The 26933-nt window shown below is 58.2% G+C and overlaps 7 protein-coding genes across 7 annotated transcripts; 5 read left to right on the forward strand and 2 right to left on the reverse strand.

Annotated features, from left to right (window-relative positions):
* Positions 1-1400: 1400 nt before the first annotated feature.
* Positions 1401-3779, forward strand: GGS23DRAFT_591750 (microtubule associated protein-domain-containing protein; the record flags this gene model as incomplete). Its single annotated transcript, XM_051517780.1, has 3 exons — positions 1401-1511; positions 1577-1841; positions 1900-3779. The coding sequence occupies 3 exons, from the start codon at positions 1401-1403 to the stop codon at positions 3777-3779; spliced, it is 2256 nt and encodes a 751-aa protein (XP_051376650.1).
* A 2083-nt stretch (positions 3780-5862) lies between these two features.
* GGS23DRAFT_543280 (uncharacterized protein) lies at positions 5863-8711 on the forward strand. Its single transcript, XM_051514832.1, has one exon. It carries the CDS (start codon positions 6337-6339, stop codon positions 8377-8379), a length of 2043 nt encoding a protein of 680 aa, XP_051376651.1. The 5' UTR covers positions 5863-6336; the 3' UTR covers positions 8380-8711.
* A 1642-nt stretch (positions 8712-10353) lies between these two features.
* Positions 10354-12008, forward strand: GGS23DRAFT_2851 (PH domain-containing protein). Its single transcript, XM_051512592.1, has 2 exons — positions 10354-10703; positions 10796-12008. The coding sequence occupies exons 1-2, from the start codon at positions 10461-10463 to the stop codon at positions 11840-11842; spliced, it is 1290 nt and encodes a 429-aa protein (XP_051376652.1). The 5' UTR covers positions 10354-10460; the 3' UTR covers positions 11843-12008.
* A 2539-nt stretch (positions 12009-14547) lies between these two features.
* GGS23DRAFT_543286 (uncharacterized protein) lies at positions 14548-15257 on the reverse strand. Its single transcript, XM_051514833.1, has one exon. The coding sequence runs from the start codon at positions 14908-14910 to the stop codon at positions 14593-14595; it is 318 nt and encodes a 105-aa protein (XP_051376653.1). The 5' UTR covers positions 14911-15257; the 3' UTR covers positions 14548-14592.
* A 1014-nt stretch (positions 15258-16271) lies between these two features.
* GGS23DRAFT_543288 (glycoside hydrolase family 5 protein) lies at positions 16272-19185 on the forward strand. Its single transcript, XM_051514834.1, has 2 exons — positions 16272-17532; positions 17682-19185. Exons 1-2 carry the CDS (start codon positions 16962-16964, stop codon positions 18440-18442), a joined length of 1332 nt encoding a protein of 443 aa, XP_051376654.1. The 5' UTR covers positions 16272-16961; the 3' UTR covers positions 18443-19185.
* Positions 19085-20964, reverse strand: GGS23DRAFT_608516 (uncharacterized protein). The gene is made up of 3 exons (XM_051520213.1): positions 20596-20964; positions 20374-20517; positions 19085-20273 (listed from the first exon to the last, which is right to left on the reverse strand). Exons 1-3 carry the CDS (start codon positions 20650-20652, stop codon positions 19251-19253), a joined length of 1224 nt encoding a protein of 407 aa, XP_051376655.1. The 5' UTR covers positions 20653-20964; the 3' UTR covers positions 19085-19250.
* A 2013-nt stretch (positions 20965-22977) lies between these two features.
* On the forward strand, positions 22978-25617 carry GGS23DRAFT_3080 (uncharacterized protein). Its single transcript, XM_051512773.1, has 5 exons — positions 22978-23802; positions 23923-24018; positions 24078-24725; positions 24797-24929; positions 24995-25617. Exons 1-5 carry the CDS (start codon positions 23431-23433, stop codon positions 25192-25194), a joined length of 1449 nt encoding a protein of 482 aa, XP_051376656.1. The 5' UTR covers positions 22978-23430; the 3' UTR covers positions 25195-25617.
* Positions 25618-26933: the final 1316 nt, after the last annotated feature.

Raw genomic sequence — 26933 nt, forward strand, 5'->3', positions numbered from 1 at the left:
GACGAGTTGGGCGTCCCGTAATACCGCCTCGATAACCTCGAGTTGTGAGCGGTGCCGGAGTGTGAGGAAGGACGCCTTGACAGGGTGCACCCGAGACATGAAGGCGATAATAACTAGCGGTCAAAAAAAAAAACAAGATTATCATTGTTGCTGGGAGGAATAAGCGCCAGCAACCAGCGGAGCCAGGAGAGGGAAAATGGGCACAACACGCAGGAGATGTATGTATATGCACGCGAGATCTGTGACTGGCATATATCCGCAGCTGGTCAGCAAGGCATCCCGCATCGCTGCATGCAGCGGTAGTGCTTCGAAGTGTCTCCGTAGGCAGCCAGCCAGCCAGTCAGCCAGGACGCAGCATTTCGGTAGGGTAAGTAGTTCATATAAGTACCTAAGGCAGGCATATACAAACAGGAGGGGGTTTGTTTGGTTTGCTACATGCTGTTGGGTGCTCACCATGTTGGCAACGTACGTGTAGGTATGTTTACCTGCCTACCTCCTCTCGGCAGTGGTAGCGCAACGGGGTACCGGTGTCAACAATGGTAGTCAGGGGTAAGGGGGGTGTGCCTCGGACGCCGACTACCTCTCAGTATAGCCTACAGGTAGCATTACCCCGTGGTACGGGGGATGGAATGGTTCCCCTTCCAGGTGTTGGCGGTGGTTTTGATTGGGAGAGCCAGCGAAACCGCCCTCGACAGCTAACATCGATGTTATCGATGCGCCGCGACCGGTTGCCGTGGTGACGGCTAGTGTGGCGGCTCTGGCCGTGACGGGCGCAAAACTGGCAAATAGCAACGCACGATTCTTGTTGATCAGCCTGGCCCATATTGGTTGATTTACCCTGCCCGATGCATCTCACCTCGTCTTTTCCCCTCTATTTTTGACCGCCCGGCCTTCAGGACAGCCTAGTCTCTGCGACCCTCTATCACCACGATACGCTCGACTCCCACCTTGCCATCTGCCCAGTGTCGACTTGCCAGATCACCTGCATTCGACCATCTGCGTCTATTTTCCCCGATCGTCTTGCGCATGCAACACGCACGAAATCACATCAACTCGGCGTAGGGCTAGCTAGCTTGCCTGGGATGTGACAACTGAGAGTTCCTTGAACTTGACGAATCCTGGGATGCTTGACCGAGCTCCCCTTGAGCCCGCACCACATATTCGCTCACTACCCCCTAACTACACCAGTAACAACAGCTGCTGGCAAAGCTGACGATTCGCGAATTGCGCCGCGCCGCAGAACATTCGCTCTCTAAACCAAGACAGACCACATACCACATCTCATCAAAGCAGGCGCCCGGTTTTATCTAGCCTAACTCTCTTTCGATTTTGCTTCGGGCCTTGCATTCTCTGCCCGTCCATACGTGCCAGCGACAACCCCCCCCAAAAAGTAGCTCACGATGGACGCGGGCTACCTTTCCCAGCAGGTGAATACGATCATCGGCCAGCTCCACGGCCTTTTTGACGAAATTGGTGTCTCCAACCATGATCGCGAAAGCCGAGAGGCGGAGGTGAGTAATGCGATGCGATGCGACGCATATTGTACCCCGCAGATGCTGATCCGGGTTTCCGATAGCTTTTTGCTGCGCTCTCCGAGACCCTGAACAACCAGGTCAAGCAGGTGACGGTGGAGAAGAAGGGCCTGGTCGAGGAAGCGGAGCGCCTCATCTCGCTGATCCGCCAGATGGAAGCATCCCTCGATGGGTCGAAGCGACATAGCTACCATACCGAGGACGATGATCTCCAGGTCACATTCCCTCTCACCAGATGCCTGGCGGGGCTGAAGGAGAAGCACACGCAAGTAAGCAAGCTTCACCGCGAGCGATTCGAGCAAGTCAAGAGTAAGTCGGGCACGTACTTCTATCAGGGAAAGACAGGTTCGTACTAACCCGCACCCAGAACTTGTGCAGGCTCTCGAATCCTACTCCTCCCATCTCGAGCCCACCTTTGTTAGGATCGCTCTACCGCCGACGGGACCCAACCAGTCTATCCCCGCCGCCTTCGACCTCTCCCATACCTACGTGAACAAGCTAGACGATGAGTTCACGCGAGTCTACGAGGAGTATACTCGACGTGTCTCAACAGTTAAAGCTGTGTCAGAGAACATCATCCAGCTATGGGCGGAGCTAGGCACGCCCCAGGCCCAGACCGACGGTGCAATCGTCAAGTATTACCGTGATGCCCCCGAGCAGCTAGGCCTGCACGAGGAAGACATATCGCGACTTCATAACAAGAGGGACAAGCTAGCCGAGGAGAAGAAGAACCGCGAGAGGCGCCTGAAAGACCTTAAGACGGCTGTCGAGGCTCTTTGGGACAAGCTTGGTGTCGACGAGCCGGAGCGTAAGACGTTCTTAAATAGCAACCGGGGATGCGGCGTTCGACAAATCAACGAGTTCGAGGACGAACTATCGAGGCTGACCGAGCTAAAGCGACAAAACCTACACCTGTTCGTGGAGGATGCTCGATGCAAACTCCAGGAGCTGTGGGACGCCTTGTACTTCTCCGAGGACGAGATGCTCGAGTTCACTCCGGCTTTCTCTGATGTCTACAGCGACGCGCTGCTAGAGGCCCATGAACGAGAGATCGCACGACTGGAAGCGCTGCAGGAACAGCGCGCGCCCACCCTAGCCTTGATCGAGAAACATCGCACTCTAGTTCACGAACGAGACGAGCTCGCCGCCTCAAGCCAAGACGCATCTCGGCTCATGATGCGCGGGCAGAAAGGAGAGAGACGAGACCCCGGCAAGCTGCTCCGAGAGGAGAAGATGCGAAAGCGCATCGCCAAGGAACTTCCCAAGGTCGCCGCAGATCTCGCCAAAATGCTGGAGCAGTGGGAAGATGAGTACGGCCTCCCGTTCCTCGTGCACGGTGAGAGATATCTAGACCTTCTCGAGCCCGACGCTCCCAAGCCGGTCCCGGGTCCGCGATCCAAGACCCCGGCGGGCCCTCCGCCGTCGGCGAACAAGGCGTCGAAGCCGCCATCGCACAACCGCGCCAACAGCAGCGTGAGCAAAGCCACCGGCATGGCGGCCCGACCGGGGACCGCGAGCGGCGGCACCATCCGGAAGACCCCCTCATCCCTCCAGGCCTTGAAAGACGCCAAGACGAGCCCCACCAGGATACCGGCGAGAATGCCGCTGTCGAACCTCAAGTACGGCAACAACTCGCCCGAGAGGCCGCGGCCGGAGTCGCAGGCGCAGGGGATCCTGCGCCCCGGCCACCCGCTCACGCGCGCGCCGCCGCCCAAGATGCGGGACCTCGCGCCGGCGCCGGAGCTGGAGACGCCGGTGAACCCGTACCGGGGGGCGGGGCTGGGGTCGAGCGTGCACGTGCGGGCGGTGGAGCCGGAGGACGTGTACGACGACCGGGACCGGGAGTACGAGGGGGGCGCGTCGACGGCAGCGGCGCGGGCGGCGCACGCGCGGTCGTACGGACCGGGGGGCATGCGCGGCGGGGACGAGCGGGAGCGGGCGCGGGCGCCGGCGCCGCGGCAGATCTCGAACACGTCGACGGCGGTCAGCGGGTCCGAGAACTGGGAGACGTACGACGACGGGTCCGAGCCCGAGGCGGACGTCTCCGACACGTACTACGCCAAGGTGCGCGCCGCCCGCAGCAACATGAAGCGCTTCTCGCCCGAGGACGCGTTCGCGCGGCCGCGCGCCGACGCCGCGGCCGCCAAGCGCCTCCGCGGCATCCCGCCCAACCCCGCCTACGCCGCCGACGCCGAGGGCAACCGCGTCGTCTCCGGCAGCGAGTGGACCGACGAGGACGCGTACTGAGAGGCGCGCGCTGCCGCCGCTAAGCCAGCCATTTTTTTCTCTGCTGGGGCCGAGCCGGGCTCCGCGTCCGCCCCTCCGCGCGCTGGGATGATAACGAGGTTCCGAAGACATGCGCACACAACTCCTACGAAACTGACGGACGGACGGTTCTTACGACGCACGGAATGCACAGTTCACTCACCTCCTTCACGTTCTTTGATAGATCGGTCCGGGAAAAAAAAACGCACACACTTTACGTATTCACGTCCTCGGGCAACGCCTCCCCCGGCTGCTAGTTCTATGTTGTTGTTGTTTTGCTTTCCGTGCGAGGAACTGCTTCGTCTCGCTCCCGCTATGTTTCTTGTATTTTTTTTCTCCAATCGCATGGGGCCTCTCGACCGCCGCGAGGGCCCCCTCCCCCTCTGCTTCTCTCTCGCTCGCTCGATGGCGGCGACGACGACCCCGTCTACCGCCGCGCGCGCTCGACGGCGCTCCTGCCCGCCAGCCGATGCCGACCAGTTTGGCGAATTCTAGGACGGGACAGGAAACACATCCATCCGCCTAGACCTAGTTCGACCTCCCTCTTCGCCCTATCATCGCCGTGTTGTGGCGGGCTCGCGCCATCCTATCGAGATCGCATTACCTCCTTACCTGCATTTAGTCATATGGGCGGCAATCGGAAGGGGGTTTTTGAAAGGGCAAAGCAAGGGTGGCATCACTCCGGCAAAGAAGTGTCGGAATCTCTCTCTCTCTCTCTCTCTTTTCTTCTCCGGAGTATGCGTCGGTTCGGGCGTTGGGGGTGGGGGCGGGTTTACGGTGTTTCTACATATATGTGTGTGTGTGTGTGCGTCTTTTTTTTTCCCCCTTTCCTGTTAAGACGTTCTGGTTTCTGGATGGCGGCACGTCAGGAGTCCTCAACACTGGTACGAAAATCAATAAAAGTGCCCGGCTCGAGGCCGGCGATCCGTTATAAGCCTATAAGCCCACATAGTAGCCATGTTTATCGGCATATGTAGATCTGGACAGTTGACGGCCTGCTGGGCGCTTTTCGCCGCGCTGAGTGGCTGCTCATCGGCTATATACCTACAAGACGTATGTTAGGTAGATATTTTAATACTTACCTGGCTCCGAGAGGAAAGGCGAGGGTTAATTGTAGTAGATGCCTCTATTCTAGGTTTCAAGATTTCAGGTCTCGTATGGAGCTGGGTGATGGTTTCAGCACGATCATCCAGGCTAGGTGAGGGTCCAGTCCTGGCTTAATCCGTCGCACCGGGGCATCTCTTCATCGTAGTCCTCGGCTTCGTTGTAGAGTCGGATTTTCTTATCAACGTAGTCATGAAATGGAAGTGTGCCTTCCGTATCGAAAAAGTGCTTTAAGGTGTCAGCTTGGTGGAGAGTTTCTCCTTTGTCCCTTTGGAAACGTTTATAGGAGGTTGCCTATGGGAGTTGAAAGTCAACGGCGACAGGGTCTCGCAGCCCGACAGGCAGATCTGTGTTGCCCATCAAAATGTCCGAGGTGTTCACAAGATGTCGAACACTCCTAAATACATAGTGCCGCCGTCGTCGCGGGCCTGTCTCATTATCTGTACATAGGTAGCACAAGAGACGTTAAATTCTCCTCCTCCTCCTACTCCTAAATACATGCTAAAAGTATGGACGTCACCCCCCACTCACCCCTATTCCACCTGCCTCCAGTACAGGTACGGTATATGAGACGTACCTATTGATATCTGTAGGGCTTACCGTTCAGTGTTCATGGGAGGTAGGCATGTACCTGATGTACCCGCGGGTACCTGTCCTACACCCCTGGCAGGTACATGCCTTAGGAGGTAGCTCACCAGGTCAGGTACCTGAGCCACCCCGCAGCGCTGCCGGTTTATAGGAGGGAAATTCGACCCTAGAAGCTGTTGCATCTGGCACTGTTGTCGTTCCGCTACGTGCCTAGAGGGGGGGGGGGGGGTAGCGCATAGCTGTACCTAGAGGTAGGCAGGCAGGCAGCTATATTTAGAGGTACCCAAGGTAGCTGTACCATCCAAGGTGCCACTGCTTCGTCGCACACCTGCATTGTACCTCGCTAGGCGCATAGATGATAGGGGGTGGAGTATGTAGGTACTCGGGTATTTTTAGACTTCGAGGCATGTCGTTATCGGGCTGCCGGTGCACACAATGCGATAGGCTGCTTCACCCGTCCTACTGTCGCGGCCGCCTCCCTCGTCACCTTAGGTAAGTAGCTGCTACAGGCTCAACTCGTTCCCATCCTCTCCCCTGGCCTGCGACCTGCCTGGCCTGCGACCTGCCTGGCCTGCCATCGCCTTAAAAGTCGCACCGCCCTCCCTTGACCTAATTATCTCACCTGTCGGCCCAGTCCCGGCCTGGTCTCTTCCCGCCCCCCGAAACATCAACCTAGCCCATCTCATCCCCTCGACAAACGATGGGGACGGCTGCCGACATCTCGAGTCCGGTTCTTCGCGTGGCGATCGTAGCTGACAACAACACATTTTACGCGTAAATGAACCCTCCTCAACCCGGACCCTCTCACCCTCAGATCACCCAGCGGCACTAGCTATCCGCGAGCCTCATGAATGGGTCAGGGGCCTCTGGTCGTGGCCGACTGCTGCCGAACCCCCACGAGAACCGCGATGGCTCGACCTCGTCCAACAACGCTGCCCTGAAAGGCGCGTCCCTCGCCTTCCAGAAATCCACGCCAAGAACATCACCCACGCCCACGCCCACGCCCACGCCCGCGTCCACCTCCCGCGGTCATGACAACGGAGCTCTAATTGCGGCTACTTCTGCGTCGCGCGACCACTCGCGGATACTAAGCCGGCAGACAACGGGTAGTAGCATTCAGGGGGCAACCGGCAGCCCCGAGAGCGAGCAAGGAATGGCTGGCCAGTCTCCGGCACCGCATCTACCACCACCGCAACGTAATCATGGCGCCTCCTCTCACCTGGGACCACTGGGTAAACAAGTGGCTAGAGATGCTCGTTCTCCATCCTTTATAGCCGCCACTCTCGCCGCTAGTAGATCCGCCAGTCCCGTTCACCAGCCGACCGTCCAGTCTTATTCTCACGCCCACTCGCCGGCTAGGAGACAACGGAAGACTAGCGTCAGCGCCAACCATAGCGCTTCCAGCTCCGTGACGAGCCTCGACCTAGAAACCGATATGGGATCAATTCCTTCCACTAATACCTTGATATCGATGTTCGAGAAGGGGCGTATCGACACTGATCCCGTCAAGAAGGGCCCCACCGAAGCCCCCAGCAGCCGGACGTCAAACCCGCCAAAGCCTAAACCTCGAGCTATAACCCCTCCGAGAGCAACGACCCCTACCTCTAGGGACGAAATGGCCCCGTCAAGAATGGCTAGTTCTCGAGCATGGGCAACGGCAACACTTCCTCAGCAATTGGGAGCCGACACGGCTCGGGGGGAACCTATTCAACGTCAGGCTGCAGTCGTCGCACCAAGAGGGCGCGCGCCTACTCCTCCGCCAGCAAGGATAAAACACCAAGCTACCATGCCTACGCAGTCGGATGCTCTGGAAGTCAGGGGTAAGCCGCGCGCTTCTACGCCGCCGCCGAGACCCAGTAAGCGAGCCGAGACCGGCGCTCTGGGCCGGTCCGTTTCTCAAAAAGTCCTATCACGCGACGTACGAGCCATCGATTCCGCACCCCAAGGCCGAACGCCTTCATTAAATAATCCTAGATCGCTATACCCTGTCTCCGCGGATGGCCCTCCGGTGTCATCCCCGCCGACAGACGAAAGGAGTGGAAGCCCCGCCTCGTCCGACGACTCATTCGTCTCTGCCTCGTCACTGCCCGAGTCTCCACCTAGGGGCAGATCGCGACCACTAACTCCCGAATCCACGCTGTCCAACCGGCCGTCTCTCTCGGTTCGGGGCCTCGCCCCGACGCCAGCGCCGGCACGACCGCCGCTCCCCCGACGTCAGCAGACTTCAAATCTCCCCCTGAATTCGCTGACGGACGCCATCGTGGCAGGTTCTCTAGCGTCGGCTCGCCTGACGCGCTCAGCTTCGCCGCCGCCGCCCCCACCGCCGCGGAAGGTACAGCCGACGCCTCCAATGCGTCGGACCCTGCGGCAGCCGCTCGCCAAGTCGGATGATGAGGAAGGCTCGAGGGCGAGGTCGAAGCATCGCAAGTCTCTGGCCAAGCTCGGGAACAGCAAGAAGCACGCGCACCACGAGGGGGCGAGGAAACGCTGGCGCGAGGAGATCACGGCGAGAGAGCGCAAGAGGTACGAGGGCGTGTGGGCCAGCAACCGGGGCCTGCTGCTGGTCCCGCCCCAGGGGGCGGCCGGCGGCGACAGCGCCTTGGGCCCGGAGCCGGGGCAGCTGGGGCAGGCGGTGGCCAACGTGGTGGTGCGGGACCTCTGGGGCCGCAGCCGGCTGCCGGCGGACGAGCTGGCGGAGGTGTGGGACCTGGTGGACCGGCACGGGCGAGGGTTCCTCGACAAGGTAGAGTTCGTGGTGGGGATGTGGCTCATCGACCAGAGGCTCCGGGGGCGCAAGATCCCGCGCAAGGTGTCGGAGAGCGTGTGGAACAGCGCGAGCGCCGGCGGCGTGAGGGTCGGGGAGGTGAAGAAGACGAAGGGAGGGAAGTGAGATCTGGAAGATGGAGACGGAGTGTTCCTGGCAGCAGAATGCGTAGCGGCGGGAGCAGCGTTACGAGTAGTGCTGGGCCCGGCCGAAGTATGTGTGGCAATGATACCCTCTTGTGATAGATCGATACCTACCTGGGTTAGCTTGGAATTTGGGACTCTCTGGTTTGGGGGAGAGAGTGTATACAGCATGTCACGGATATGTAGCGGATTTCCTACACACACATGTATATATACACACACACACATACGCCTCTCATCTTCTATACCGACCTTGGGTGCCTACGTAAAGCAGCAACAGCAGGAGGTGGGAGGTGTATAATACGCAAAGTACCATTAGTAATATATTGTTCCTATTGAGCGGCGTCGGGTTGTAGAGGGCGCAGATACCCAAGGTAGGTGTAAGTACCTAATGTACATAGGCTTACTTAGGAGGTAGGTACCTTTGGGGAGCCATCCCACAATCTCGGAGTGGACCGGGCCGGCGAACCCAGGTGTTTTCCTCGCATGTGTATGAGTGCCGCCTTAGGTACCTAACCTACCTATCTTTACGGTATGAGAATCCGCCGAAGAGACCTGCGACCGGAATGAGAACTAGAATACTAAACAGGATGGATAGAGGCGACGCAACGGCACATACCTACCCCAGACGCCCGGATGCGGAACGGCGCAGCATCCACGACGCGGCCACAGCACCGGCACCAGGCCTAAGCCGCTGTGGTACTTCTTTCAGACGACGTGCACAGCCACCGGCATTTGGCGTCCTGAAACAACTTGGTCTCTGCGCAGCCTCGAAGCTTATGCGGGCGGTCCCCAAGTCCGTAGGTGAGGTATATGTATGAGTTGTGGCATACACGCAGCGCGTTACCGGGGGAGGTCGTAGGGGCTCCGCGTGCTGGCCCGATGACCCGACGGGAAGAGGGAGGGTGGTGGATGGATGTACCTGGCCCTCACAACTACCTAGGATAGGTACATCTTGGTGCTCACGCACCGCCGTCCCAATCGAACCAGGTCTCCGTCGAGGAGAGGACGCCCTTTTTTTTATTCCAATCGTCCCTTCCAACCATCGCGCTGACCTGCGCCTGCTCTCATACATTCACAACTCACCGGCGTCTACCGGAGGTGCAGCTGTAGCTCTATTTTGTTTCGCTCTTTTTATTTTTCCTTCTTCTTTCTTCGCTCAACTTCAACTCCCCGACAGATATTTCTTTCGCTTCTCGTCTTCTTTCCTGCTGCTATCTCTCTCGGCAACGCTCCCCATCACCGCGATCGAGTGACGGCCTACCTCCTCCGTGACGCTCTCTGGCTCTGGTACCGGCCGCATCGCCATACACACCACGCCCACGCACCCGCACCCACGCCACCGCCTCCCTCTGCCGATCTCCAAGCCGCCTCCGACTGCCGGCGACGCGGATGCTGATGCTGCTGCTGCTGCAACCCTCGTTTCCGAGCAATCAGATTCCTGGACATTGTTGATCAGTTGAGGGGGCCTTCCACTGATTCCAGCCTTATTGGACGACGAGCCGTCTCCTCCTCTCTCATTTGACAATACTACTACCACCACTAATACCGCCGCCGCCGCCCGGAACTAAATAGGCTGATAGCATTGTCAATAATAACACACGCCGCGCCACACACCACACTAACCACGACTCTCACTGCCAGTGCCACCGAGCCGACCGCCATCCTTCTTCCTCCTGCTCCTCTTTTCCGTCTTCCGTGCCCTCCGGCCATCCCAAATTCGATTCAGAACCTTCGCTAGCGAACTGTGTGACCCCCCCCCCCCCCCCCCCCCCCTTCCCGCTCAGACGATGAGTCGTGTTCCGCGTTGACCTGCTCCGACTCAAATAAATCCGCCTCCACATCCCCATTCTGCGTCCCCATCCACCCCCTGACCCTTTTCGTCCGATTTCTGGCTGTCAACAATACCTCGCACCCGTGTAATTCCAACTAGACGACACAACCTTCCACCTTTCCTAATCTAATCGAATTCATAACTATAATAAAACACAACAACCCATACGCACATTCACACATCAAAACAAGCCAGCTCTCGGCATCCCGCGCGTTCCTCGTTTTGTCGACATGGCCGAGACCGCAACCCAGTGCCCTCGCGAACCAACCGCCGCAACAAGCTTACCAGGTCGCGGCGCGACACTGAGCATTCCTTCTTCTTCCGCCATGGCTGCGCCTGCGAATACCCCAGTAAATCGCCTCAAGAACCAAGTGGCCTTGCCCGTGCCGAGCCCGGTCAACCAGAATGGAAGCTTCGAGTTCGACCGCGTGATCAAGTCTGGTTACGTCCAGAAGCGAACCCAGAAGACCAAGGTGAGCGGTAGCCTAGGCCCACGCAGACCCTATCGATATAAGCACTGCTCTAGCAGCAGTTCTTACCCTGCTAACCCGGAGCTCGTGCGCAGGCGTGGAAATCCGTGTACCTGGTTCTGAGACCGAACGCCCTCTCCATTTACAAGTCGGACAAGGAGAACAAGCTCCGGCATAAGCTCTACACCTCGGAGCTCTCTGCCGTCACCCTCCTCAAGGACCCCAAGCACAAGCGTCAGAACCTCTTCGGCCTGTTCTCGCCGGCGAGAAATTACCATTTTGAGGCACCGAGCGCCCAGGATGCGCAGCAGTGGATCGATCTAATCCGGCAGGATGCCAGAATCGAGGAAGAGGAGGAAGAGATGTTCTTGGCAAGCCCTATACTGCGACGGCAGACCTTCGCCCCTATTGCCATGGCACAAGATGTGGCCAGGGTTACGAAGCCTCTATCCCAGGACCACGAAAGACCGCTATCGAGCTCCCCCGAGCCTCCCGAGCCAACGAGAACCTCGAGGTCCCTACCATCAAGCGCGAGAAGGCCATCCCACCACGATTACTCCGGTCTCTCCGGAAACGAGCTGGCTTCTCATTCGGACCTATCCGACAATGAGGGGCAACGAGTTGTGGGTGCCTCTATCGAGAGCCTCTCTTGTCGGTCGCCCGCTGCGTCTGGATCCCAGCTAGAATCCGGCCCAAAGGATCGCCCAGAGCTGGTCAACAGGAACGCGAGTCAGCTGAGCGGCCTTAACAACATCAACATCGAAAACGATCCGGACCGCGTTGTCTGGCAGGGCTGGCTGTGGCTCCTCAACAGCAGACGGGGCGTCAAGCAATGGAAGAACCGCTGGGCCGTTCTCCGACCGCGGAACCTAATTCTGTACAAAGACGAGTCTGAGTATAAGGCGTCTTTCATCTTGTCTTTGTCGGCTATCGTAAACGTGGTGGACATCAACCCGATCAGCAAGACGAAGCTTCATTGCTTCCAGGCCATCACGGATGAGAAAAGCTACCGCCTCTGCGCGCACGACGAGGAGGCGCTGGTGCATTGTCTAGGGGCTTTCAAGAGCCTCCTCTCCAAACGCAGAGAGCTCGAGACCCGAGCCGCTGTTTCAACGAGCGCAGCAGCACCCCCGGGCTCATGACCTCGCCCCACACAACAACGGATCACTCCCGGGGGGGTTTTCTTCTTGATCATTTTTGTCGTTTTCTTCCTTTTCGTGATACCCCAGCAACTACATGTGCAACCACGCCGTCCGACCAGGAACACGGGACGGGTTAGGCATACACACACATACACACACATACACACTACATGCGCACGGAGACAATAGACTCAAGATTGTCTCGGCGCTGCAAGCAAAAAAAAACCCCCAGAATATGCCACGTGGGGCTAGCTTCTACAATGCAATGCTATGCATACATATACGTGCGGGGACGGAAGAGGAGACTAGCTGGCTAGCAGACGGCTAGCTGGCTACCAGTGCTCGTAGCACGGCGCCCTCTTGCGACGAATCTTATTACGATAGAGTGGGTGCGGGAGAGCCGAAGAAAGGAGCGGAAGCGCATGAGTCGGTAAGGGAAGAGGAAAGGGGAGACGCAGACAGAAGAGTATTTTTAAGAAGGAAATACGCATTCACGTGCATGTTTGTATAAGGCCGTCGGTGTAAATCACAATGACGGGGTGTCGTTGTATACATTGAAAGAAAAAAAAACACCCACGATATATATCTTGTTTTACTAGTAGTGGTAGTCGCGTCGTGGAGTAACGGTGAGAGAACTACCTACCCAAGGTAGCCAAGTGCGTGTACGCATACTAAGAAAGCTTACCCGATAGATGGGTAATCAGGCGCCGCATCACGTCGTCACGCCTCCCTTCACTTCACGCAGGACAGCCAGCGCAACGACGAGCATCTCGGAACCACAGGTTGGCGAGTCTCGGCGACTAGGCGCGCATAAGTCAGGAGATTCCCCTCACACATTGCGTACCTACCTATCTAGGTACGTGAAGCCAAGGGGGAGACGGAGACGGAGACGGAGAGAGGAAGTCGGTCCGAGTTGGTGCTGCCGTTGCCACGGCCTTCGGGGCCTTCTTTCGTTCCTCCCTACGATTGCTAGTAATAAAACTGTAGATCCCGGCGTGCTTACACTGCCGTTGCTGTTGCCGTCGTCGACCTAGGTGGTGCTGTGTGCGGTGTGGTGCGTGTGTGTGTAGCTGTTAGTAGGTAGCTTGGCAGGTAGCGTGTTTGCCTCTTCCCCCGGAAGACCGCGACGATCGCTCCGAGTCCGGCGGGCGGGTGGGCGGTCGGGTGGGCGGACTCTCTCGGCTGAAAGAGGGAGGATTGTTATTAGTATTAATGAAGCAAGAAACCTCCTCCGAGTCGGAGAGAGAAGAGAAGGGGCGAGATCGGCGGGGAGGACGCAAGGTTTGCTGCTGTTAGCAGCGCCACTCGCCCGCATCCTGTCGTGGAACGGGCGGCCCGAATGCTGTAAGAAGCTTCTTCTTCAGCTTCTCCGATGTGCGCATGTAGGTGCAGGCGCAGGGTGTTTGCGTCGGTGTCGCGGCGCGCTGGAGAAATCGATGGCGTGTCTATCTGCGTTATGCGCGTCTAGCCCTTACCGACAGGCATTGCATTTCCGCCGCCTGTGTTTGTCTGCGCGGAGTTGGATTTAGGGCGCCTGGAATACTGATACATACCTGGCTCACATACCCACACGGGTAAGCACATATTTATACCGACGTGGGTATGTGGTAGCTGGGTAGGATTATTTTCCGTGGGGACGGCGGCGATCGTCTTCATCTGGGAGCCGTTGCGATTCGGGGATCGTCTATGCAAGTAAGGTCGGTATATCAAGGACCGCCCTGGCTGACTGCCTACCCAGGTAGTTGACCGGCTAGGATTCCTAGCGGGTTTGCTCACTTCCCATGTTCTGCTGGGCAGATCCGGACCTGCCCGAAGGAGAACACCGCGTTTCGGCCGATCCTAGAGGACGGAGGAGGAGAATGGTGAGGAGGGCTATTAACTAGCTTAGTGGCTTGGTTGACTGCTTGTTGGCCTTTTACAAAGAGGGAGAGGGAGAGCAAGAGAGGAAGAGAGATGTGGCGTAAGTGTCTGAGTGCGAGTTTACGAATCGCGCTTGGGATGACGACCACCGGTCTTCATCGAGTAACGGACGGCTCTATTGGTTTGGGTAGGGGGAGGGTTAGAATTAGGTTATCACGCCCGACTTGGGGGCGGAGAAGAGGAGAAGCCGATGCGACGCAAGTCATGCCAGTCCATGCTGGGTCATGTAGGTGAGCAAAACGACACATCGTGTAAGTCAGGAAAAGTCATCTGGCGCGGGGAACCTATCAGATGCCGCTGATGATCGTCGCCGGCTGATGCGCGCGTCTCCGAGTGACAGACAACCTGAACCTGACAGACGGACAGACACCCCGTATAAGCCTATACCTTAGTAATGATAGCATCGTGTACTTTGCCTCAGTACCCTGGGGTAACCGGTCTCCGACAGCGTCAAGATAGAGGATAGGTAGATGTAGATTTAAGAGGTAATTTAGGTCGAGTTACCTCCCTAACTCACCTACGTGTAGATACTTGGGGTGTAGGCAAGGGGGGATGGATCCCTCCTACATGCATAATACGCCGTGGTGGAGTGGATCATCTGCTGCCTTCATCGACCTGACCTCCTGGCACTCTACGGCACTGTTTCGGAGGCGTCCCTCTCCCCGCAACGGCGCAGCTCCGCCTGGGTAGAAGCTCAGTCCCAAGAATTTCTCTCAGCCACTCGATGCCCAATCTTGCCTACCGAGCTGCAAGTTCTGGACCCGCCCAGCAGATCTGCCCCTATCTCTACTGACCTCTCCCTACGCTCGTCCCTCGCTCCCTCTCTCGCCTCAGCTGGACCGGCCTCTCGTCCGGCAGACACCGCATGGCGCGCAACGCGATGCGACGCGACGCGGCGTAGGGTACGGGCATGGTCGTGCATGCGCATCGCAACCACAACGGGGGTTCGCGTTCAGTTCGGGCGGCCGAACACTAAGGGCGTCTTGCCCAATCACACGTCTCAGCCACGCGGTCATTTGCGGCTCGTCGGTGACCCCCCCTAGTGCCTGGCATCCCCTCTGCGCGGTCTCAGTGGCGGACGGATATTCACACACGCACATAGCTCTGCGTATACGCACCCACACGCAACACGCACACCCAGGTCTCATTACCGTAGCCGCCGTAAACAGCCCGCTCTGGCGCCAATGACCATTGGTAGTGCTTGGCCCACGTACCTATGTCTTGGAGATGTAGGCATGTAGGTGTATGGAGGGATGGAATATGCGAAGACAGGTTAGGTACCTAGCTGAATGAATCTCGGTTGCGTGCGCGCGTGCGATCTGCCAGCCAGGAATTCGAGGTACCGAGAGGTCAGTGGCTAGCTACCTGATAGATTTGGTGGCTAGTACAGGGAATCCCCGCTCAACTCGGCACCGGCTAGCATTTTCGTCGACGGAATTTTGTCTCTGTGTGTGTGTGTGTGTGTGTGATATCGGTATTGGGATCGTATTACCTGCCTACCTCGGGTGCGCCAACGCCAACGCCAACGACACGGCGATTTATCTGTAGGTAGGCATATGCCAGGTACTAAGCCGTATACGATGCGCCCCATCAGCAATAGCTTTTAATATAGAGCCAACCGCGTGTAGCCAGACTATACACCTTTTTTTCTTCACCCACCTTGTTTTCCCCTCTTAACCACCCCCGTAATGCCACCTGCAGGGGTTCTACACGACAGGGGAAAAGTACCGAAAGCACCCAAGGTACCTCCCTAATGCATGCAAGTAAGCAGTACGGCCCAAACGTCGATAGAATCATGGCGGAAACTTCCCATCTGATGGACAGATAGATAGGTGCCGACCTCCTACCTGTCGTACGGCTACATCAGGTAGGTACCTAGGTAGGTGTATTGCGTGTTAGGTAGGTACCTAGGTACTCAAAGAGGCACATTCGATACTTTTCCCTTCCACCCTCCCTCTCCCTCTCCCTCTCCCGCTCCATATCCGCTCTTCACCATCCCGGACATACTAACCAATCTCTATTCCCACTACCCCTACCCTGCTTCCCTCCCCCTTCTTCTTCCTCCTCCCCTCTTCGGTGGAGGCCATGTAAGGTACCGCGCTCCGCATTCGCACCAGACCGGCCTGACCAGCTAGGTAGGTGGTTAAGCATCGAAGCAGGCGTGCATGGGTGCATGGGTGTATGCCATGGCGGTGGCGGCCTGACCCAATGATCTCCTATCGTCCAACAGAGATCCAAGATCCAATCTCCTCTCGCCAATCGCACATCCCATCCCTCAGCGGCCCTCGATAGGACCCTCCCCCGGCATGGCAAGCCATCGGCCGGTGGACGGCCGAGCCAGCGACCACACCCCTCTATTGGACCACCTGCCCGGCCTTTTCTCGAATTGCGCGCCGCCTCCTCTGCGCTGCCTACCTACGGGCACGCCCAGAGCCAGAGCCAAGTAGGCGGAGCCAGGGGAGGGAACGGGGCCTAAGGAGATGCGAAGGGGAGCCGGTGGTGGAGAGGGTGTGGTGTTGGCGGTGTTAGTGGTGGTGGTGGTGGTGGTGGTGGTCAAGGGTCTCGGTCTCGCCCGATCCGATCTCGTGGCGGCTTTTACTGGCCAAGCTCGATTTACATCATTTTGTTCCATCGGGGAAGGTCAGCAAGGAGAGCTGGTATGCAGAGAAAGTCAGGCTGGAGAGATATTCCCCTACCGTCCTACCCCCCTGGCAAGCCTCCAAGGGCACGCATTCCACCGTTATCGTAGCCGGTAGGTGCCCCGTCCTCCATCATCTGCCTATACGTGATACCTTCTTCCCCAACCGAGTAGCTGGGCGGAGGACCCGCGCCCTCTCCCTATATCCGGTCCCTTGCCCTCCTGACCCGTTACCGGTGTCGTTGCTACTTGTATACTACTTACAGTCCGACTTGTCGTGCCTAGAATGGGATAAGTAGTAGCTCGTGGCCGTCCTCATCCCTCTCTCTCTTTTTTCCCTCTTCCCCCCTTCTCTGCCTACCCCTTTCCGTTTATATTCCTTGCTACCTGCAGGGCCGGGTAATATTCCTGCTGCGACAGACGATCACTGCCTGTATATAGAACTTGGCTTGGTGTCAATAGTGTGGCATCGGGCTCTTACACCCCTGCGGAGACATCCAGTCTACTTTCCTACATACTACGGCATCTCTTCACCTCTCTTTCCCTTGGCCCGTTCCGAAGATGAAGACCGTCACGATGTTGACGGGCCTCCTTACGCCCCTCCTGCCGCTCCTCTTCTCGTCGGCGGCAGCCGCGGTAGCCGTCGTGCCGCGGGTGGCCAACACGACAGCAGCCGTGCCGGCGGCGGTCAAAGTGGCGGCTAAGACGGCGCTGCCGCTGTCGACCTCGTCGCGCTGGATCCTCGATGCGAACGGGCAGCGCGTGAAGCTGCGCTGCGTGAACTGGGCTGGCCACCAGGAGACGAACCTGCCGGAGGGCCTGCACAAGCAGTCGATCGAGTACATCGCCGAGTTCATCGCGCAGCAGGGCTTCAACTGCGTCCGCCTGACCTACTCGATCGACCATGCGCTCAGCCCCAACGTGCCCGTCTCCCAGTCCTTCTCCGTTGCCGCTGGCGCCGCCGGGGTCAGCGTCGCTGACATGGACGGCATCTACGCTAGGGTCACCGAGAAGAATCCGTTTACCGCCAGCGCCACTACCCGCGGTGTCTTTGAGGCCGTCATCAAGGCCCTGTGGGACCGCGGCGTCATGACAATCCTTGACAACCATGTTAGCAAGGCGACCTGGTGCTGTAAGTAATATATCCCTGTCAACTGTCCTCCCCCCTCTCTTTAAGCCTGGGGTGGCATATGAAAAAAAAGGGGGGGGAGAATAGAGGAGATAGACGACGGGGGGAGAGTAAAACGTGAACGAGTAGATACTAACAAGGCGTGCGCGTAGGCAACCTTGACGACGGCAATGGATGGTGGGACGAGGGCTTCGGGTACACGAACTTGAACAGCCGGTACTTCAAAACGCAGCAGTGGCTCTCGGGGCTCGAGTCGATGGCGCAGTGGGCGCGGAACCAGCCGGGTGTTGTCGGGATGGGGTTGCGTAATGAAGTCCGCGAGTTGCTGCTACAGGGGATCAACGGCCGTGACGACTGGTACAAGTACATGACGGAGGCGGCGAAGCGGGTGCATGCGGCGCACCCGGACGTGCTGATCCTCATCGGCGGCACACAGAGCTCGACCGATCTGACGCACGTGCGCACCACACGGCAGCTCGACTTCTCCGCATGGGCGGGCAAACACGTCTGGGAATGGCACGCGTACAGCTTCACGGTCACCTTCGCCGCCGCCTTCGGCAACTGCGACGTACTCAAGCAGGCGTACGGCCTGTTCGACGGCTTCGTGCTCCAGCAGGGCCGCGAATACACGGCGCCCCTGATCCTGTCCGAATTCGGCTTCGGCATGCAGGGCGGGCCACACGACGGTCTGAACGACGACGACGACCAGTACTTCCGCTGCCTACGCGACTACGTCACCGGGAACGACAGCGAGTGGGCCCTCTGGGCGCTCCAGGGCTCGTACTACATCCGCGAGGGCGGCGTTAACTCGGACGAGTCTTGGGGTCTCATGGACGGCGACTGGAACGGCTTGAGGAACCCCAAGATCCTCGAGATGCTGGCGCCCATGTTCCAGGTGACGCAGGGCCCTTGAGCGGGACGGCCAATTCCTTGTCGGTGAAAGGGTCGGGTAGAGTCAGTCGGATGGGATTAAGACTCGGGTTCGGGGGTTATACATATACGTGTAGTATATAAGGGGAATTTCTGGCCTAATTACTTACGAACTCATGATAGTTTCCATAATAGTGGTGCGGAGCGCCATGCCTTTCCCTAGGCTTCGGGCTGGAAGGAGAGGAGAAGGGTAGAGAGACGAGACCGTCGGTTCGGTTAGATACCCCCATTTTGTATCTAGTTTTCCTGATGTAGATAGCGTTGGTTTATATCCGAGTACGTAGTCGGTCGTTACGAACGACCCCTGTGCTACGATAAGCGCCTATAGGATATGACGATGTTGTGGGTGTGAGTAATATACAGGTACTCAACCCATGGATATGTGTATAATGTATATATTGCACACAGATATACTGGACACCCGAGGACATGTTCTCGCAGCGAGTTAGCCCGTCCGACTGGCCGGGCCATTATATATTATGAGTCATATGGTAATCGAAACCGTAGGAACGAAGGGAGCGACGAACGCTTACGAGGCGCGCTCTCCCGCCGCCCCCAGACCCCTGATCTAACCGTCCGGTTATGCGCCGTCGTCTAGAGACGGGACTGAGCGTCACACGAATCACCACCCCCGATCGGACTGCTGATAGTCCCGGTCGAACTCGCTAAGGCAAGGCATACGATATACCCTGGGACACGCCCTCGTCCCCCCCCCCCTCTCCCCTCTCCCCCTCTCCATCCCGTACGGTCTAGCGGCGAATCGATCCCGCGTACGGGCGGCCTAGGGTGCTTTAGAAATACTGCTCGTCGAACGGCGCCATGTCCGAGTCGTTGCTGCCGAAGAACATCATGTCGTCGAAGGTGCTGTCGTTGACGCCGCCGCCGCCGAGGTCGAATATGTTGTCGGCGGCGCCGCCGCCGCCGTCGAGGATGAACAGGTCGTCGATGCTGTTCGAGTGGGGCTTGGCCTGGTCCTTCGGCGGCTGCGGCTGCGGGGGCGCCGCCGCCGGGGCGCTCTGCCCCCCGCTGGCGGCGGGACCGCTGCCGCGGTTGCCGAGGGCCGCCTCCTTGCCCCTGCCGCTCGGGGCGAACGTCGCGGCGCCGAACTCGGACATGGGCGCCGGCGGCGCGCCCGCCGCCTCGCCGCTGGGCGGCGCCAGCGAGAACTGCATGTCGGTGAAGCCCAGGGCGTCGGCGGCGGCGGCCCCCAGCGGGCCCGCGCTGGGCGGCAGGCCACCGGGCGCGGTCTTTGGGCCGGGATCCTGGGGCGGCGGCGCGGGCAGCGCGTTCTGGGCAAATTTCGACGGCTGGGCAGCCGGCGGGGGCGGGGGCGGGGGCTGGAGGCGCGGGATCTGCGGCGGCGGCACGGGCGTCACCTTGGCGGGCTGCGAGGGCTTCGGGGCCGGCTTCGGGGCCGGCTTCGGCGACGGCTTGACCTCGCTCTTGGCGGGGGGGGCGGGCGGCCGCGCGGGCGGCCGCGCAGCGGCGCTCGCGGGCGCGCGCGGCGACGTCTTCTTGTCGCCGCCCGTCAGGTCGACGACGTCGCTCGCTCCGCCGCCGGCCCCCATCCCCATCCCCATCCCCATCCCCGTGCCCATGTCCGGGAACGGCGCGGCGGGCTTGCTCTCGGGCCGCCGCGCGAACGCCGGCGCGCTCACCGTGTGCGCGGCCGACGACGGCAGCTCCATCATCGGCGCCGGCGGGGCCACAGGCTGCGGGATGGGCGCTGGCGCGGGAGCGGGAGCGGGAGCGGGAGGGGCCCGCGCGGCGCGCAGCTTCTCCAGGTCCCGCAGGAAGACGGCTTTTGCTCGCGTCTAGGGCCGGCGTGGTCAATGCTATGCCCGGCGAGGAGGGGAGAGGGAGGGAGGGGAGAAGGAGAAGGAGGAGGAGGAGGAGGAAGAATAGGAAACGTACTATCTCGCTCTCGAGGTCGTCTAGGGCATAGTGGTAAGCCGACAGCGAGCTCGACGTTTGGGCGCGCATAGCGTTGCTGGCGCCACCGATGCCCTTGGAGCCGTCTTTCAGATTTGCTTTGAGGTGCTTCCCGGTTTGAATCAGCTGCGGCAGGGTGGTTAGCGGCGGGACGGCCCCGGGATTCTCTCTCCCCTTCGACGGAGAACGCGACGCGCGACTCACGATCTCGTTGAACATCTGGTCCAGGATCTGGAGAGGGTCCTGCTTTGCGGCGGCCATCGTGTCGGGCGGTCCTCTCGCGGCGCGCGCGAACGAAGATGGAAGAGGGTATAGGTGGGTACGCTATGGCAAGCGGCAGTGACAGGAGCAGACGTGGTGTATTCTGCTATGTGAATACAGGCTAGTAGCTGCTATATACTATATACGCAGTGAGCCAATACCTACCTAGGGTTGGTGACGGAAAAGAGAGGTGGGTTCAGCATTCTCCCTAAAGGAGGTGGGTTAGGTACCTACCTACCTACTAATATACTGTAAATTAGATCCCTAGGGTGCGTGGTAGGTACCTAACCCACGTGCGGCCTTCGATACCTACAGGTAGGTTAGGTACCTACCTAAGTAAGTGGCACTGTGCCTCTTTCTACCTACCTACCTAGATATTACAGGTACCTAGGTGTCCACATTAATCAAGGTTACCGCCTGACACTGTGCGGATGCTGTCCCCCGGGACTGTTCCAGTTTCGCCAGGCCATCCCGGCTTACATAACGGTGATTATCTAATGCACGTGATGCAATGCAATGCGATGAGCGAAGCGGCATGGGAACAGTCAATCATCGATCCCATCACACCGGTCCACTTGCCTTGTTCCCCATAATAACCGGCACAGCAACCCCTCGGCCAGGCTAAGGTATCAGATTTGGGCTTACATAACTAACACCGTGTAGCTACGTATAACCTCAGGTGTCAGTTCAGGTTCCCTAGTATGAGCAGGTATTCGCTGCATGGCTCACGGCCCTGCAATACCATAGGTACCTCCGGACGGCTTCAGCGGTGGTGGAGGCGCCCGCAGTCCCCAACAAGTGCCAGTCGAACGGAGGAAATCGACCGTCTCGCAGGGGGAGGAATTCTCTAACGCGGTTCTATGCCCTCGAGTTCGATTCAGCTTGCTCGAGATGCCTGCAGACGGGTCCCCCCCCCCGATCTGCATACCTATCCATGCAAGGTGCACATGTGATTTTGCCAAACGCCCACCAACTCCACACATATATCCCCTGGGCATGTACCTCTTCCCTGGCACATAGAGTACCTAGGTAGATAAGTCGGTGGTGGAGAACACCTGGAGATGAACCAACTCGGCGGGCGGCAGGTAAGTACCTAAGGTAGGTGTGCTGTGGGCACTGACTGTGGCTTAGCGGTTCTATGGCCGGGCCGTACCGTATGGGAGGTACCTAAGGTACTAGGTAGGTACCTACCGGCAGGCACCTTAAGGTAGATAATCTCAAGAGGTGGTTAATATACATGTTGAGGAGGGGGGGCACTTCTACATGTTATACCCACCTTGCCTAACATATGGGCATACCGTCTGCCTGCCATCCAGCCTCGAGCCTCTCCAGTTGTGGCGTCTTCGGACCAACCAACCTCTGCCCGTAAGGTCGGTAGGCCATGTAGGCACGTTACGGTAGGCAGAGGAGGCGTGCGAACGACAACGTGGTGTTAGTTGGAGGGGAGAGGGCGAGAGGGGGACAAGGACAGAATCCGGCCGCGAAAGAGAACGCTGGCGATCCCCACAATTATCAAGCCTCTCTTGTCATCCCCGCCCTGTCTGGCTCTACCTGTCCCCTATCGCTGATTGGACACGAGCCAAGTCGTTCCCAAAAAGCAGAGCGACGGAAGAGAGAACAGGTGTGAGAGAGGGAAGACGAAGGGAAGAAGAAAAAAAAAGCCCAATCCCAACGCCGCATATGCCAGACCCCGTCTTGCCTACCTGCTACCCTACATACGCTTCCCTTTCCCTCCTTCATCTCCCCCGTATCTCCTAACCACAGAATCCTCCCGTATCGTCGGCGTCCGTGTGTGTGTGTGTGTGTGTGTCGAAAATCGGGGGACTCCTCCTTTCTAGGGCAGTTTCCTTTTTTTCTATTCCCATCTCATCTTCGTTCTCCTCTCTCTCTCTCTCTCTCGCTCTCTCGTCGCCGCCGTCGTCGTCTTCTTTCTGTTCTTTTCCTCTGCCGGCCTCCCATTTTCTTCCCCTCTTCCGCCGCCGAGGTTGCTACTTATCGTCGGCTTCCAGGTCGACCTGAGGCGTTGCACCCGCATAACCGTCCTGCTCCGCCGCCACACCACCAACCAACCCACCGCATCCCGCCCAGACCTCAAAGTTGGGGAGGTCGACGGCGTCTGGTCTTGGTCTTGGTCTCTACAGCCTGCCGGACTCTTCCCACGTCAAAAATCACGGCGAGCCTTCTTCTCCCCAAGCGCGTCCCCCTCCGAGGACCCGAGATCGCATTACGCTGCCGTCTCGACCAATCCCTCGCCCTGCGTCCGGCATTCCGTGTTTGGTTGGAGAATTCTGCTCTCTTCTCCTACGTTTGCGTCCTTGCATCTCTCCTAGTCATCCATCGTTGCGCATTTCCCTCTACTCTTGCACGATACCATTTAGATTTACCCACCACCAGCGCGCGACTGCGACCAAGCGATTTTCATTCACACCAGGCCGGGTCAATTCGACAGCCCAGACGAGGCCCAGAAAAAAATTAAAAAGCCAGACATCGAGTTTCTCGCAACCCCGCCTCCGCTCATTGCCCACGATCCAACGAAGCTACGACATTTCCGAGAGTCACCATCAAGAATCGGAACGCTCTCCGACAGAATTCGGCACCGCTGCGTCCCTCGATCAAACCGATTGGCCTTCTTCGTCAACGTCTTCTGGCGAGACATTCCCATCTCTATTGCGCCATCAGCCGGGTATTAGCATCGCACTACCACATTAATTCGCTTCCGGCACCAACAACAACACTTACTTACCCTGAAGACCTTATAATTCTCTGAATTTTATCACCATGGCCGACGCTGGTCCTCAGTCCGCTGGCGCTCAGCTGCCTCCGCCGCCGCAGCCCAACGCTGGCGCTCCCGGGTTCGATAACCAGAACGGTCAGGCTAATCCCGCCCATATGCCCCCTCCTCCGCTGCACATCCCTCCGAACACCAACCCGATCCCGACCGCGATCACGTCGCCCATGTCGGCCGTCGATAAAGGCTCGGTCATGTCTCCTAGCAGCGGGGGTCCCTTCCCGCGACGCGCTGCTCCTGAGCCCAACAAGCGCGCCCTCTATGTCGGCGGTCTCGACCCGCGCGTGACTGAGGACGTTCTGCGTCAGATCTTCGAGACTACTGGGCACGTACAGAACGTCAAGATAATCCCGGATAAGAACGTAAGTTGACGTTCCCGCTCCGCCACCACCACGCTCCCCCCCCCCTCCCGCGCTTTCACGCGGTTAGGGGGGGGGAGACATGCTAGGACTTCTCGATGATGCCCACTAACCATTCGGCAGCAAAAGGGCTACAATTATGGTTTTGTCGAGTACGATGACCCCGGCGCAGCTGAGCGTGCTATGCAGACGTTGAACGGCCGGCGCGTCCATCAGTCTGTGAGGCTTCTCCGTCCCCGTCCCGGCGCTAGGGGGTGTATGGCTGACTGGTGCGACAGGAGATCAGAGTCAATTGGGCCTACCAGTCCAACGCCGCGAACAAGGAAGACACCTCCAGCCACTTCCACATCTTCGTGGGCGACTTGTCTAACGAGGTCAATGATGATGTTCTGCTGCAGGCCTTCTCCGTTTTCGGAAGCATCTCCGAGGCTCGCGTCATGTGGGATATGAAGACGGGTCGCTCGCGCGGATACGGTTTCGTGGCTTTCCGGGAACGCGCCGACGCCGAGAAGGCGTTGAGCTCGATGGACGGCGAATGGCTTGGTTCCCGTGCGATCAGGTGCAACTGGGCCAACCAGAAGGGCCAGCCGTCGATGGCTCAACAGCAAGCGATGCAAGCGATGGGCATAACTCCGACCACCCCCTACGGGCACCATCACTTCCCGACCCACGGCGTGCAGAGCTACGACATGATCGTAAACCAGACGCCATCTTGGCAGACCACGTGCTACGTCGGGAACCTGACGCCCTACACCACCCCGAACGACGTCGTCCCGCTCTTCCAGAACTTTGGCTTCGTCGCCGAATCCCGATTCCAGGCCGACCGGGGGTTCGCCTTCATCAAGATGGACACGCACGAGAACGCGGCGATGGCGATCTGCCAGCTGAACGGGTATAACGTGAACGGGAGGCCCCTTAAGTGCAGCGTAAGTTTGGCAGGCGGCGGAGCGCGCGAGGGGGGAGAGTCCGGGAGAGGAGGATGCTGACGATGTCAAAGTGGGGCAAGGACAAGACCCCGAACAATTCTCAGGGGCCAGGCTTCGATCCCTCCCAACAGGCGTTCAGCCCTCAGAGTGCTCAAGCGTCCGGCTACCCGGGAACGCCGTCGACATTCTTCCCTCAGTACGGGGGTTGGTCTCATCTAGCTTCCCCTTGATGGACAAGTTTTTTTTTTCGGCTGACGATATCTCTGCAGGTCACTACGGCGGTCAGCAGCAGGCTTACGGCGGCCCCCCTGCTCAGTCGCCGGCGGGTTATAGCGGCCAACCGATGGGATACGGCGGCCCACCTAGTGCTGGGGGTTACGGCCGCGGCCAGCAGCCGCCGAACCAGCAATGGACGCAGCCGCCGCCGAACCAGAATTTCAGTGGCGGTTACCCGGGATACCAAGGTTAGGTTGAGGAGTATTTCAGACTCTCGGTAGGGCATCTGATTTCCACGCATCTGCCTATTTCCGCAGAATATCTAGAAAGGGCCTTCTTTTTTTCTTTTCTTTCTTCTCTCTCTAGGAGGTCCTTTTGAGATGCCGCGCGCGCTATAGCTGCATCCCTGTATGTCCTTCTTTGACTGCTTCGTGTACGGGCGTACACGTCGGCACGGGTTTCCCAGGGTATTTTTTGATGGAACGTATGTCATGACTATCGGGGGGCATCTCTAGATCGATGCATTCTAGTTTTCTGCGTCCTAGTCTCTCCCCATTTTCTTCGCTCTCTTCTCTCCTCCTACCGGTTTTCCTCCGCCGTCTGTGATTTTAGCTCAAGTTTTCTTCTCGGGGCTCTTCCCCGAGCCCCGTCCGCTGCTGCTGCTGCTGGTACTGGTTGGTTCCCGTTCTTAAAAACAAAAAGTTTCTAGTAATATTTCCTTTCTTCTCTTTCTTAGGAGATGCCTCTTTGATACCTCCCAAGCATTTTGTCGCGATGCAGCCTACGACATCCACTTTTCACGTCGGGCTTGACGAAGCTACGGTGCTTCCGTTACGACTCGACTATATCACCACCCTCTTGCCACTTCTACTCCTCTCTAAGTTGGTCTCTCCCGTTTGTTTACAGGGCTGCGAGAGCAGGTTTCTTGATAGCCTACGAGGAACGCACGCAAGATTCCAAAAAGAACTTCCTATTTCTTTTCGGCCGGGAGGGCAGTTTCTATGATATTGGCAGAGTTTCGTTGTAGCTGTAGAAGTACTTCGGGCCCTGCATGCCGAGGGCCGGGAGGGGAGAAGGGATGGATGGGTGTATCTTAGGTAGTTTCTCCATATTCCAGATGAGAGCGGTGGACATTGAGGATAGTTGGGGGAGAGAGATGGCGACGAACGGTTCGCGTAGAGCCTCATGGGCAAAAGAAGATGACCTCGCCAACAGCAAGCTACCTACCTACCTTAACCGTATAATTAGCCGAGCTGAGCTGAGGAACCGCGTCGCGTCGAAATCCTCTTTTTTTTTTTTTTTTTTTGGATCGCCGCCGCCATACGCCTGGTCCGTTTCGGGAGCAGCAGGGAGGTCACCCGGCACCAATCAGGTCCAAACCGAGAAGTGTTTAAGAGGCAGGTAGGCACCTAACCTAGGACACAGTTCACAGTCGAGATTGATCGCCAAAGCTACCGTTGGACATCAAATTTACCTTGGCGCTTTGTGGCTTTTTTTCCGCTCCCCTCCTTGCATCAAGTTTCATTGCGAGAATCTCGCGCAGAAAGCTTTGGGCAAGCTAGGTACCCAAGGTAGGACACGTAGTACGGATGGCCATAGGTATGGGGGAAAGGAGAAAGCAAGGAAGAAGCCATTTCTTGATGAAACCACTCACTCCTCCACCAAATTTAATTCCGCCTCGGCCTCTACACATCTCGATCCTACCCCAACCCCTAACGTTCTTGGATCCGTCCTAGGTAACGCAAGGCCGGAGAGACTAAGTCTGGCATCGTCAGGTTCCGGCTTCCGAGCTAGAGAGGGACGGTTTTGCTGTGGCGGCCTAGGTAGGTCACTAAGTGGTCTGAGGTGTAAAGGGATTCTTGGTTTTAGGTAGGTAGGTAGGTAGGTAGGTATAGACTGGATATTAAAAAGAATTTGAATGAAAGTAAAAGTACCTACGTCAAAGCACATAGGTATAGAGGTAGACAGCATAGACGGCCCGGAACTTATGTT

This window comes from Durotheca rogersii, assembly GCF_024521655.1.
Source record: "Durotheca rogersii strain YMJ 92031201 chromosome Unknown GGS23scaffold_1, whole genome shotgun sequence".
Taxonomy (NCBI): domain Eukaryota; kingdom Fungi; phylum Ascomycota; class Sordariomycetes; order Xylariales; family Xylariaceae; genus Durotheca; species Durotheca rogersii.

Coding starts and splice junctions, on each gene's coding strand:
- GGS23DRAFT_543280 (XM_051514832.1), top strand. CDS start 6,337: ATGAATGGGTCAGGGGCCTCTGGTCGTGGCCGACTGCTGCCGAACCCC.
- GGS23DRAFT_2851 (XM_051512592.1), top strand. CDS start 10,461: ATGGCCGAGACCGCAACCCAGTGCCCTCGCGAACCAACCGCCGCAACA. Junction 10,704..10,795: donor AGCGAACCCAGAAGACCAAG/GTGAGCGGTAGC, acceptor GCTCGTGCGCAG/GCGTGGAAATCCGTGTACCT.
- GGS23DRAFT_543286 (XM_051514833.1), bottom strand. CDS start 14,910: ATGAGACCTGGGTGTGCGTGTTGCGTGTGGGTGCGTATACGCAGAGCT.
- GGS23DRAFT_543288 (XM_051514834.1), top strand. CDS start 16,962: ATGAAGACCGTCACGATGTTGACGGGCCTCCTTACGCCCCTCCTGCCG. Junction 17,533..17,681: donor TAGCAAGGCGACCTGGTGCT/GTAAGTAATATA, acceptor GCGTGCGCGTAG/GCAACCTTGACGACGGCAAT.
- GGS23DRAFT_608516 (XM_051520213.1), bottom strand. CDS start 20,652: ATGGCCGCCGCAAAGCAGGACCCTCTCCAGATCCTGGACCAGATGTTC. Junction 20,518..20,595: donor ACCAGATGTTCAACGAGATC/GTGAGTCGCGCG, acceptor ACCCTGCCGCAG/CTGATTCAAACCGGGAAGCA. Junction 20,274..20,373: donor ACGACCTCGAGAGCGAGATA/GTACGTTTCCTA, acceptor CGCCGGCCCTAG/ACGCGAGCAAAAGCCGTCTT.
- GGS23DRAFT_3080 (XM_051512773.1), top strand. CDS start 23,431: ATGGCCGACGCTGGTCCTCAGTCCGCTGGCGCTCAGCTGCCTCCGCCG. Junction 24,726..24,796: donor GGAGGCCCCTTAAGTGCAGC/GTAAGTTTGGCA, acceptor ACGATGTCAAAG/TGGGGCAAGGACAAGACCCC. Junction 24,930..24,994: donor ATTCTTCCCTCAGTACGGGG/GTTGGTCTCATC, acceptor ATATCTCTGCAG/GTCACTACGGCGGTCAGCAG.